This window comes from Dermochelys coriacea, chromosome 3 (assembly GCF_009764565.3).
Source record: "Dermochelys coriacea isolate rDerCor1 chromosome 3, rDerCor1.pri.v4, whole genome shotgun sequence".
NCBI lineage: Eukaryota > Metazoa > Chordata > Testudines > Dermochelyidae > Dermochelys > Dermochelys coriacea.
Genome location: NC_050070.1, coordinates 186,495,665 through 186,508,699, shown reverse-complemented (window position 1 = coordinate 186,508,699; position 13,035 = coordinate 186,495,665). Strand labels below are relative to the sequence as shown.

The 13,035-nt window shown below is 48.7% G+C and overlaps 1 protein-coding gene across 10 annotated transcripts in view; it reads left to right on the top strand.

Annotated features, from left to right (window-relative positions):
• CCDC88A (coiled-coil domain containing 88A) overlaps window positions 1–13,035 on the top strand; it is a 354,197-nt gene that overhangs the window by 191,286 nt on the left and 149,876 nt on the right. For all 10 annotated transcript variants that reach the window (XM_038395536.2, XM_043512327.1, XM_043512326.1 and 7 more), the window contains one exon: window positions 9,454–9,535. In XM_038395536.2, the coding sequence (XP_038251464.1) occupies window positions 9,454–9,535 (82 nt within the window). The remainder of the gene's footprint in view (window positions 1–9,453; window positions 9,536–13,035) is intronic.

Here is a 13,035-nt window from a genome sequence, read left to right as displayed (position 1 = left end):
TGGGGAGAGCCCTCTTCTGGCACATTGTTTTTTGTGCCTCTTCCTTGGCACAGAGGATGGAAACTGGTGCCAGGAAGGGCACAGTGCTGGCGGAGCACTCCGCACTGAGGCCAATATGCTCGGCACCAAATTGAAGTGGCACATTTCCAACGCCGGTCTAAGTACTGCTTCCATTAACAGGGCCTTTAAGCAAATGTCATGTCCTTAAGCGTTTGTGACTTGAAGCCCTTTCAGATTTTGCACCTGTCTTTGATGTGAGCTTCCCTAAGACACTTTAAGCAGCTCATATGCAGGTCACTCACTGGCATGGCAGATAGCTCACTGTTTGAGATCTGGGGACTAAGGCATAAGCCCAGATAAGTCCAGTCTTTTAGCCTCTTATTTTTTGTGATGGCACTGGGTTGGCCTTGCCTGTCCATCTTATTTGCAGCTGGGATCCCACCAGGGATCCAGGAAGCGGGTGAGAATATAAGTACTTAACCCCCAACGCCAGGATGTACTTTTTCTCCACTGTTTTTGACACTGGAGGCAGGGAGAATGGGGTCAGCCGAACGATCTTAGCTGGACCCAACACTGCTTTGTTGACTGGGAAGGGTCACCCGGAGGAGGTCACAGTGGCCAAAAATTTCCAATAGGCTGTGATTAGACTCTTTCATGTTTCTTGTGCCTCCTCCATAGCACCAGAGAAGGCAAGTGGTGCCAGGCTGTGCATGATGCCGGAGGCGTACTTCACACTGAAGCTGAAGTACTTGGTGCTGATTTGGAACGGGATGGCTCTGAAGATGGTCTAAGAGCCACCTCCATTAGTAGAGCGTTCATCAATGTCTCTATCTTTTAAAATCCTTGGCCTGAAGCCCCTACAGATCCTTTACTTATCTTTGATGTGAGCTTCCCTAAGGCACTTCAGACAAACTGAATGAGGCTCACTCACTGGCATGGGTTTGCTGGAATTGGAGCATGGCTTGAAACTTAGAGACTGGGATATGCCCAGTCTCTGGAACAAAGTCCCACAAAGGCTGGGACAGCTACCTACACTAAAACACTAAGGGTACAAAATTAGGTTGAATTTATAGAAGTCAATTTTAGGAAGCGATTTTATACAGTCAATTGTGTGTGTCCCCATTAAGCGCATTAAGTTGGCAGAGTGCGTCCACAGTGCTGTGGCTAGCGTCGACTTTCGGAGCATTGCACTGTGAGTAGCTATTCCACAGTTCTCACAGTCTATGCTGCCCATTGGAATTCTGGGTTGAGCTCCCAATGGCTGATGGGGCAAAAACATTGTTGCAGGTGGCTTTGGGTACATGTCGTCAGTTGCCCCTCTCTCTGTGAAAGCAATCGCAGATTATCGTTTTGCATCTTTTTTCCATGCACAAGCCATACTGCTGTCAACAGACTGTGCAATAGGACTGCTAACCATCATCGTCATCCACCGCTTCTGCTGCAACTCTGCTCTCCTGGTGCCATGAATCCACCTAGCAGGTCCTCTCGTCGTTCTGTATAAATATCTATTCTCATGGCATCCATCGTCAACCACCGCTTCCACTGCAACTCTACTCTCCTGCAGATGACATACCATGGCAAGCATGGAGCCTGCTCAGATCACCGCTGCTGTTGTGAGCATTGTAAACACCTTGCACATTATCCTGCAGTATGTGCAGAACCTGAAAAAGCAGGCGAGGAGGCGACGACAGCATGATCACGATAGTGATGAGGGCATGGACACAGACTTCTCTCAAAGTACGGGCCATGGCAATTTGGACATCATGGTGGTAATGGGGCAGGTTCATGCAGTGGAAAGCCGATTCTGGGCCTGGGAAACAAGCAGAGACTGCTGGGACGGCATAGTATTGCAGGTCTGGGATGATTCCCAGTGGCTGCGAAACTTTCACATGTGTAAGGGCACTTTTATAGAACTTTGTGACTTGCTTTCCCCTGCCCTGAAGCGCAAGAATACCAAGATGAGAGCAGCCCTCACAGTTCACAAACGAGTGGCGATAGCCCTCTGGAAGATTACAACGCCAGACAGCTACTGGTCAGTCGGAAATCAATTTGGAGTGAGTAAATCTACTGGGGGGCTGCTGTGATGCAAGTAGCCAACACAATCACTGAGCTGCTGCTATCAAGGGTAGTGACTCTCGGAAATGTGCAGGTCATAGTGGATGGCTTTGCTGCAGTGGGGTTCCCTAACTATGGTGGGGTGATAGACGGAACGCATATCCCTATCTTGGCACCGGACCACCAAGGCAGCCAGTACGTAAACCATAAAGGGTACTTTTCAATGGTGCTGCAAGCACTGGTGGATCACAAGGGATGTTTCACCAACATCAACGTGGGATGACGGGGAAAGGGGCATGACACTCGCATCTTCAGGAACTCTGGTCTGTTTGAACACGTGCAGGAAGGAACTTAATTCCTAGACCAGAAAATAACCATTGGGGATGTTGAAATGCCTATAGTTATCCTTCGGGACCCAGCCTACCCCTTAATGCCATGGCTCATGAAGCCATACACAGGCACCCTGGACAGTAGTCAGGAGCTGTTCAACTATAGGCTGAGCAAGTGCAGAGTGGTGGTAGAATGAGCATTTGGACGTTTAAAAGCTCGCTGGTGCAATTTACTGACTCGGTTAGACCTCAGCAAAACCAATATTCCTATTGTTATTACTGCTTGCTGTGTGCTCCACAATATCTGTGAGCGTAAGGGCTAGACGTTTATGGTGGGGTGGGAGGTTGAGGCAAATCGTCTGGCCGCTGATTACGCACAGCTAGACACCAGAGCTGTTAGAAGAGCACAGCTTTTCTGATGTGCAGCGTGCCCTGCTCTGAAAATCAGTTTCATAACTCGCCAGGCTATGGTGTAAATTTTCTGTTTGTTTCTTGATGAAAGCCTGCCCCCTTGGTTCACTTCCCTGTAAGCCAACCGTCCTCCCCTCCCCCCTTTGATCACCACTTGCAGAGGCAATAAAGTCATTGTTGTTTCAAATTCATGCATTCTTTATTAATTCATCACACAAATGGGGGATAACTGCCAAAGTAGCCCAGGAGGGGTGGTGGATGAGGGGAGGATGGAAGGACAAGCCACACTACAGTTCAAAACTTATTGAATGCCAGCTTTCTGTTGCTTGGGCAGTCCTCTGGGATAGAGTGATCGGGTGCCCAGAGGCCCCCCACACCGCATTTTTCAGCATCTGGGTGAGGAGGCTATGGAACTTGGGGAGGAGGGCGGTTGGTTACACAGGGGCTGCAGTGGCCGTCTGTGCTCCTGCTGCCTTTTCTGCACCTCAACCATACGCGGGAGCATATCAGTTTGATCCTCCAGTAGCCTCAGTATTGCATCCTGCCTCCTCTCATCACGCTGACGCCACCTCTCCTCTCACTCGTCCCTCCTCTCCTCTCGCTGGTTCCTCCTGTCCTCGCGTTCATTTTGTGCTTTCCTGGACTGTGATATTGTCTCCCTCAGCGTATTGTGCTGGACTCTTTCAGCGTGGGAGGCCTGCATAAGCTCAGAGAACATTTCATCACAAGTGCGTTTTTTTTGGCTTCTAATCTTTAATAGCCTCTGGGACAGAGATGATAGGGGCTCCGTTGAAACATTTGAAGTTGCAGGAGGGAAAAAAGGGAGATTAGTCTTTAAAAAGAGACATTTTACAGAACAATGGGTAGACTCTTTCATGGTGAACCAAGCTGTTAACATTACATATCTTTCTTTACAAGGTCGCATTTTGCTTCTTATATTGATGGCCTGCCGGTATGGTGTGAGAGATCACACACGCAGGACTGACGGGCAACAGAATTCGGCTTGCAGGCAGACATGGTATGACACAGTCTTCTGGCTTCTTTAACCTTCCTAACATGTGGGAATGGTTTCAAAGAGCAGTACCCTCATTTCGCATACCAAGCACCCGTTGGGTTGGCCCTTAAAAATGGGTTAGCATTTAAAAGGAGGGGCTGCAGTTTTTGTGTTAACATGCAGCACAAACCCAACTAACCCCCTCTGCGCACACCCTCCCCACCAATTCTCTGGGATGATCGCTTCACCCCTCCCTAGACCGCGTGGCTAACAGCGGGGATGATTTCTGTTCAGCCACCGACAAACAGCCCAGCAGGAACAGCCACCTCTGAATGTCCCCTTAATAAAATTCCCCTATTTCAACCAGGTGACCATGAATGATGTCACTGTCCTGAGGATAACACAGAGAGATAAAGAACGGATGTTGTTTGAATGCCAGCAAACACGGGGACCATACGCTGCCATGCTTTGTTATGCAATGATTCCAGATTACGTGCTGCTGGCCTGCTGTGGTAAAGTGTCCTACAATGGAGGACGCAATAAGGCTGCCTTCCCCAGAAACCTTTTGCAAAGGCTTTGGGAGTACATCCAGGATATTTCATTGAGTGTCCCTGGAGGATTTCCGCTCCATCCCCATACATGTTAACAGACTTTTCCAGTAGCTGTACTGGCCGCGAATGCATCCCAAGTCTTCAGGGCAAATTAATCATTAAACATGCTTGCTTTTAAACCATGTATTATATTTACAAAGATACACTCACCAGAGCTGCCTTCTCTGCCTTCAAGGTCCAGGAGCCCGGGTTGAGAGGGTATTGGATCCAAGGTGATAAACAGTTCCTGGCTGTTGGGGAGAATGTTTTCTCTGCTTGCCTGGTGTGTGCTATCTTCAACCTCCCCCTCCTCATCATCTTCCTCGTCCCTCAAATCCTCATCCCTGTTGTTTGAGACTCCCCCCTTGCAGGAGTCCACGTACAGGGGTGGGGCAGTGGTAGGGGCACCGTCTAGAATTGCATGCAGCTCATCATAGAAGCAGCATGTCTGGGACTCTGACCCTGAGTGGGCATTTTCCTCTTGGGTTTTTAGGTACGCTTGCCTGAACTCCTTAAGTTTCACTCGCCACTGCTGCGGGTGCCTATGATAGCCTCTATCCTTCATGCCCTTGGAGATTTTTTCAACTATTTTGGCATCTCTTGTTTTGGAACGGAGTTCTGATAGCACGGATTCTTTTCTCCATACAGCAGTCAGATCCAGTACCTCCCGTTCGGTCCATGCTGGAGCTCTTTTGCAATTCTGGGAGTCAACGGTCACCTCTGCTGATGAGCTCACCACGCTGGCCAAACAGGAAATGAACTTCAAAAGTTCGCGGGACTTTTCTTGTCTACCTGGCCAGTGCATCTGAGTTGAGAGTGCTGTCCAGAGCAGTCACAATGGAGCACTCTGGGATAGCTCCCGGAGGCCAATACTGTCAAATTGCATCCATACTACCCCAAATTCGATCCAGCAAGGTCGATTTCAGCGCTAATCCACTTGTCGGGGAGGAGCACAGAAACCAGTTTTAAGAGCCCTTAAAGTCAGAAGAAATGGCTTTGTAGTGTGGATGGGTGCAGGGCTAAACCGATCTAATGCTGCTAAATGCGATCTAAACTTACAGTGTAGATCAGGGCTAAGTTGCCTGGCCTGAAGGACTTTAGGGCCACTCTGCACTTTTTGGGCCTTTACACAGCTCTGGTCTCCAGAACACAGTCCGGCCACAGCCGCCTCCCCAGTTCTCGGGTCATCTCAGGCACAAGCCCTATAAGAGAAAAAGGGAGAGGATATAAGTGCTGATAGCCCACTCAGTCGTCTTTGGTTCCCAAGTTGGGCTCAGGAATATACCCCGGTTGCTTGAGGCAGGCCTTTTGAGAGAGTGCGCGAGGACAGCGTACCAGACTTGACCCAGGATCCGTGCCCTCTTTCGGTTTTGGACCACTTATTTCCTTTCCGTATTGCATGGTCCCGAATAACCTTGGACTGTGGCAGTTTTCATCCATCCTCCCCGTTGCACCTCCCAACCCCGTCCCTCTTCAGGGACCCTTCTCACGAGCATCTCCTCGTCCAGGAGGTGGAATCCCTCCTGCGTGTGAGAGGCCATGGAGGAAGTTGCTTGAGATCTGAGGAGGAACGGGTTTTTACTTATTTCCTAATCCCAAAGGCCGAAGGGGGCATCAGGCCCATCCTAGACCTGCGTCGACTCAACAAATATCTTAAAACATTGAAGGTCTGCATGGTCTCTCTGGCCTCCATCATCCCTGCCCTGGATCCGGGAGACTGGTATGCCACCCTTGATTTAAAAGACGCTTATTTCCACATCTCAGTCTTCCATGGGCACAGGAGATTCCTCCAGTTCATGGTGGTACTGTGTCACTACCAATTCACCGCATTCCCCTTCGGTCTCTTGTAAGCCCCAATGGTTTTCACAAAGTGCATGGCTGCGGTGGCAGCTTACCTGAGATGTCGAGGCATGCAGATCTATCCATATTTTGACAACTGGCTAGTCAAAGGCAGCGTCAGCATAGTATGGGCCACGTGTCGAGAGCTGGGTCTGCTTATGAACGAGCAGAAATCAACTCTGATCCCAGTTCAGAAAATAGAGTTTATAGGAGCAGTGCTCAACTCTACTCAGGCCAGAGCCTACCTGCTGGAGACCCAGTTCTGAGCGATGTCAGAACTCATCACCCACATCAAGGCCTATCTGTTCATGACCGCTTGGGTATGACTCAGGCTGGTGGGCCACAAGGCAGTATGTACTTACGTGGTGCAGTATGCATGGCTGCATCTCAGACCTCTGTAGATGTGGCTGGCATCAGTTTACTCCCCCAGCAGACACCACTTGGACTTGCCTCTCACAATTCCATTGAGCGTTCTGGCGTCACTGACTTGCTGGACAGAACCGTGGACGGTGATGAACTGAGTCCCCTTCACTGCCCCATACCTGTCAGTGACATTGGTCTCAGATGCTGAAGACTTGGGGTGGGGAGCCCACCTCAGCAGTCTCTGTACTCAGGGCCTCTGGTCCCAGGAGGATATCTCCCTTCACATAAATGTCAGGGAACTCAGGATGATACTCTTGGCCTGCTAGGCATTCCTTCCCTACCTGTCAGGGAGAGCTGTACAGATCTTGACAAACAATATGGCCACGATGTTCTACATCAACAAGAAAGGATGAGCTCGCTCCTCAGCCCTGTGTCAGGAGGCTCTTCAATTCTGAGACTTCTGTGTGGAACAGGCCATTTACCTCAAGGCGTCACATCTCCCTGGGGTCCGGAATGCACTGGTGGATCTCCTCAGCAGTTCTTTCTCCTCTCACCTGTGTGGTCCCTGCACCCGTTGGTTGTCAACTCCATCTTCCAGAGGTGGGGGACTCCTCTGGTGGACCTTTTTGCTTCCAGACAGAAAAGGAGATTCCTGCAGTTTTTCTCAATGCACGGTCTCGGCCAAGGCTCCATGTCTGATGCCTCCATGCTCTTGTGGGCAGTGGGACTGCTGTACACCTTCCCACCCAACACCCCTAGTCCACAGGGTCCTTAAAGATCATAAAAGGGACAAGGCGAGGGTTATCTTGATTTGGACCTTTTGGTAGCAGCCACACTAGAGTTCCCGCTACGCCCGGACTTAATCTCGCAGAACCAAGGTCAGTTGCTTCACCCAAACCTTTCGTCCCCGCATCTGATGGCTTGGCTGCTGCATGGTTGAACCCTTGGGAGTGGGCCTGCTCGGAGCAGGTCCAGCAAATCTTACTGGGTAGGGGGAAACCCTTTACCAGAGCAACCTATTTTGCTAAATGGAAGTACTTCACTTGTTGGGCCTCTGATCAGGGTCTTTCCCCCTTTCAGTCGTCTAGTCCATCTTGGACTATTCACTTCACCTGAAGTACCAGGGGCTGACCCTATCATCAGTCAAGGTCCACCTTGCGGCCATCTCGGCGTTCCACCCCCTGGTCCAAGGTAAATCAGTCTTCTTGCACGATATAACAGTCAGGTTCCTTAATGCCTTGCAAAAACTTTACCCTCAGTTTTGCGACCCAATTGTCCCATGGCACTTGAATCTGGTACTGTCAAGGCTCACAGAACACCCACTTTGAACTATTGGCATCTTGTTTGCTGCTGCACTTCTCTTGGAAGATGGCCTTCCTAGTGACAATTAGATTGGCCAGAAGGGTCTCCGAAATTAGAGCCCAAACTTCAGAACCCTCTTATATGGTGTTCTTCAAGGACAAGGTCCTACTGTGCCCCCAGCCGTCCTTCCTGCCAATGGTGGTGTCACAGTACCATAACAACTAGAACATTTTTCTGCTTGTCTTGCTTCTGTAGCCTCACAGATCGGACAAGGAATGTTGGTTGCATACCTTAGACGTTAGACAGCTGCTAGCCTTCTATATCGAATGGACTAACCCCTTCTGCAAGACGACATGGCTCTTTATAGCGGTGGCAGACAGGATGAAAGATTTGCTGGTATAAGGATCTCAGCCTGGATAACTGCCTGCATCAGGATGTGCTAGGAGCAGGCGAAAGTTCTGCCTCCAGCCATTGTTACATCCCATTCTACAAGAGTCCAGGCTTTGTGAGAAGCATTCCTCGGGCAGATTTCAATCCAGGACATCTGCAGGGCCACGATATGGTCATGAATTCATACCTTCATGTCCCATTATGCCATCACCCAGCAGGCTTGTGACGTTGTCATTTTTGGGAGAGCAGTGTTCCATGCTACACGTCCATGAACTCTGAGTCCACCACCAGGGATACTGCTTCGAAGTCACCTAGCATGGAATCGATATGAGCAAGCACTTGAAGAAGAAAAAATGGTTACTAATATTGTGTAACTGTTGTTCTTTGAAATGTGTTGCTCAAGTCCATTCCATGACCCGGCCTCCTTCCCCTCTGTCAGAGTTACCGGCAAGAAGGAACTGAAAGGGTGTGGGGCCGGCAGCGCCCCTTATACCGGCGCATAAACGCGGGGTTTCAGGGGCACTAGGACTGGCCCCTATGGATTCCACTAAGGGAATAATCTCCAACAACGGTGCACATGGAATGCACACACCTGACGTGAAATGGACATGAGCAACACATCTTGAAGAACAACAGTTATGGAAGGTTAGTAACAGTTTTTTCTTTTGGAGGTGTTGCACATCTCCATTCCAAGACCCACCCTCCTTTCCCGTTATATTGGAGTCTGTCTGGTGAGAAGGAACTGTGGAGGATTGAGGGCATTTCTGCCCTTTATACCATCGCACAGCAGTCTGAGACAGCAGTGGGCACATGCCGTGCCCTGATGGGTGTCACTGATGGAAAAATCTCCAACAGTGCACTGTATACACATACACCTGCGGTGGAATGGACTTATGCAACACATCATGAAAAACAGCCATTAGGAAACAGGTTAGTAATACTTTATTCCTCAAAGATTGTGTTCTCTATAACATACATTGATTTGCTGTAGCTTTTGATTTGCAATGCAAAACTCCCATGAAATTATGGATTAAATAAAGAAAAGTTTGAGTAATATCAAGAGGTAGTTATTGTTGCCCAGCTACTGTCAGTAATTTAAATATTGTCAAATAAGACAATGATTCAGTGGCAAAGTGGTATAGTACTATATTATTTTAATTACATTTTTTGTTTTTTCAAGGGAGGAAAAAACTGAGCAGTTGCTGGATTGTAAACAAGAACTTGAACAGTTGGAGGCTGAACTAAAGAGACTGCAGCAGGAGGTGTGTATCTTGGACATAGATTATACAAAATCAACATAACTTATAAGAATTTGACCATCTCCATAACAGTATTATTTTCATTTTTCAGCTTATACAGTATTTTTGTTTTGTTGCATTAATATCACATCTATAAATATAAACTTTTATAACTTATTGATTGATTTTATCCAGTTTGTCTTAATTGCAAAAATTATCACTTATTATATATTAATGGGTTTTCTATGAGTGGTCTGTGCAAAAGTCTCGCATCTATGTTGTACCACCAGAATACCCCACAAATGTGAATGTACAGAGGCGTATCTTGAAAAGCTCCAGTAGCCTTCATTTTTAATTCTCTATTTTGTGTATGTCTGTTGATAGACAAAGGGTGAAAAGGCACTTTTCAATTGTTCTTCAGTACACCTATATATAAAACCATATTTCAGGTCATTCATAGATACTATCGTAAATGGAAGAACTTTGGTCCTCCTATTGTGATTCGTAGAGAGATGGACAAATGTACAAAAAGAGATTCGTCTTTGAGTAAATGCAGACATGTATTCCCAATAGGTGTGTGCACGCCTCATGCACTGGAGCCGGAGCCTTTTGCCTAGTACCCACAGAGGGGCAGTGCTCGTGCCTCATGGCTGTCGCCCCTCCCCTGGCTGTATAAGGCGTTGCCGCACCAGCCCACTCAATTCCTTCTTACTGCCCATCAGCTGGAGTTGGAGCTCTGTGTGGATATTGCTCCACAACCTCATGAACTTCTATTTTCTAGCCTAGTTGTTGCGTATATAGTTGATCATTAGTCATTCGTTAGTTTAGAGTTAGTATAGTGTCATTTTTAATGATAGTGCCCCCCCTGCCTGGTGATGCCCATAGCAGGGTTCATGCACTGCCATTCGTGTGGGGCGATGCCCAACAGTGACCCCTATATGCAGTGCCTGCTTTGACTTGGTGAAGCCCATCTGAAGGAACTCTGCTCAATGTGTCGTTTGTTCAAGAAGAGGACTCAGGTGGCGCAGAACCTTTGCCTGAAGCAGCACCTACTCGAGAAGGCCATGATGCTTGACCTGGTACAGAGGCCTTCCTCAGGTCCCGAGTCCTTCCTCAAGCCTCATATCACCCTTGGGCTTGGAGAGAGATTGGCTGCCCCCAGTTCTGGGGCTGGGTCACCTCCAGAGAGGCACAGAAATAATTCTCTGTCATCAGTGCCAAGAAAGAGGTTACATAAAACCAACTGGGGATGTTCCAGGCCCTGGAGTGAGTCTTCTCCCTCCTCTAAGAGCGCAGGCCAGCTTGGTACCAACTCCGGTATGCAGGATGATGTGGGGGCTTCTGACCCTCCCTTGATACAGGGTAGGGAAGGCAGATCTACATCTTGTTGTCCGTTCAGCTGAGGGTTACAAATCAGCAAGCCCTGCTGACCAAATATGACTTTCTTAATTAGACAGTTATGGCTATGTTTGAAGAGCATTTGCCTGAGACCTCCCGGGATGAATTTCAGGAGTTTGTTGCTGAAGGCTCCTTAGTGGCAAAGATGGCCTTATAATCTGACCACAATATGGCGGACACTTGGCCAGGGCGATGACTTAAGCTATTACTATGAGGAGGGTTTCTTGGCTCCAGAACTCAGGGATTGCGCTGGATGTCCAGCAAACAATTGAGGACTTGCCATTTGATGGCTGAACCCTATTCTTGGACAAAACAGATTAAACCTTCCATTCTTCTAAAGATTTGAGGGCTACCCTGCTGTTACTGGGGGTGTACTCCCCATTGGCGGGATTTCCCACCACTGTGGGACCCGGTGGAGTAGCACTGGCCTGGCTCCCCCTACCCACTGCTGCTAACACCATCCTGAGGGTAGTAGCCTACTCACCTTAGGCAGGATGGCCTGCATTTGTTTGCTGTCTGCCCAGCCAAGGAGCTGAGTCATAGACTGCTTTTGCTCTGTCCCACCCAGAGGGCCTGAGCCTGACTGTTTGCTGTCTATCCAGCCAAGGAGTTGGGTCATAGGCTGCCATTGCTTTGCCCTGCCCAGAGCTCTTGAGCCTGACTGCTTGATATTGCTCGGCCCCATCCAGAGGGCTGAGCCTTACTGTGCCTGCTGCCTGCCCGAGCCGGAGGGCTGGCTACAGACTGTTATTTGTGCTAATCTCCTGTTGATCGGCTCTCAGCAGCTTGGTGGTGAAGTGAGGTGGAGTGGCCTTCCTCTGATGCTGACAGGGAGGAACCACTGCAAGCCACTACAGATGCCATTATGGGGCACAACAGCACCAGCCGTATAGGCCACAGCCCCACTTTGTCCAACCCCTTCCCCCAAGACAGCGAGACTATTCCAGGAAGCAGGAAAGGTTTCATAAGAGGAATCACTGGAGCTTGGGACCTGGGCACTCGTTGCACCCTCCTTTGATATCTGCTGACCGCCTGTTTTGAGTCATTGGTCGAGAGTACTGTGCCAGTTGTTCTTCCTCCTCTCTGTTCCTTTAGGGACAGGCTGGCTTGTTTTTTCAATGCCTGGATCTCAATAATATTGGACAGCAGGGTCCTAGACACTGTCAGATCAGACTATGCCAGTGGTGGGCAACCTGCGGCCTGCGGGCTACATGTGGCCCATCAGGGTAATCTGATTGCAGGCCGTGAGACATCTTGCTGACATTGACCATCCTCAGGCACAACAGTTTGCCGTTCCCAGCCAATGGGAGCTGTGGGAAGCAGTGGCCAGCACATCTCTGCATGGCTCAGCTCTCTGATAGCATTGGGAGTGGTAGAGTTGGGTCTGCTGGAACACCACAGATGTGTGTTCTATTCCTGGTATTTCCTGATTTTGAAATCCAAGGACAGGATGAGGCCCATCCTCAACTTTTGCAGACTCATCGCTGGGGAAGCATCACTTGGAAGTAACAGAGGAGGAGAAGAACCTCGAAGTATTGGTTGATCACAGGATGACTCTAAGCCGCCAATGGGATATGGCTGTGAAAAAAACTAATGCGATGCATCAGATGAGGTATTTCCAGTAGTGATAAGGAGGTGTTAGTACCATTATACAAGACACTGGTGAGACCTCATCTGGAATATTGTGTGCAGTTCTGGTCTCCCATGTTTAAGAAGGATGAATTCAAACTGGAACAGGTACAGAGAAGGGCTACTAGGATGATCAGAGGAATAGAAAACCTGTCTTATGAAAGGAGACTCAAAGAGCTTGGCATGTTTAGCCTAACCAAAAGAAGGCTTAGGGGAGATATGATTGCTCTGTATAAATATATCAGAGGGATAAATACCAGGGAGGGAGAGGAATTATTTAATCTTAGTACCAATGTGGACACAAGAACAAATGGATATAAACTGGCCATAAGGAAGTTTAGACTTGAAATTAGACAAAGGTTTCTAACCATCAGAGGAGTGAAGTTCTGGAACAGCCTTCCAAGGGGAGCAGTGTGGGCAAAAGACATATCTGACTTCAAGGCTAAGCTTGATACTTTTATGGAGGGGATGATACGATGGGATAGCCTAATTTTGGC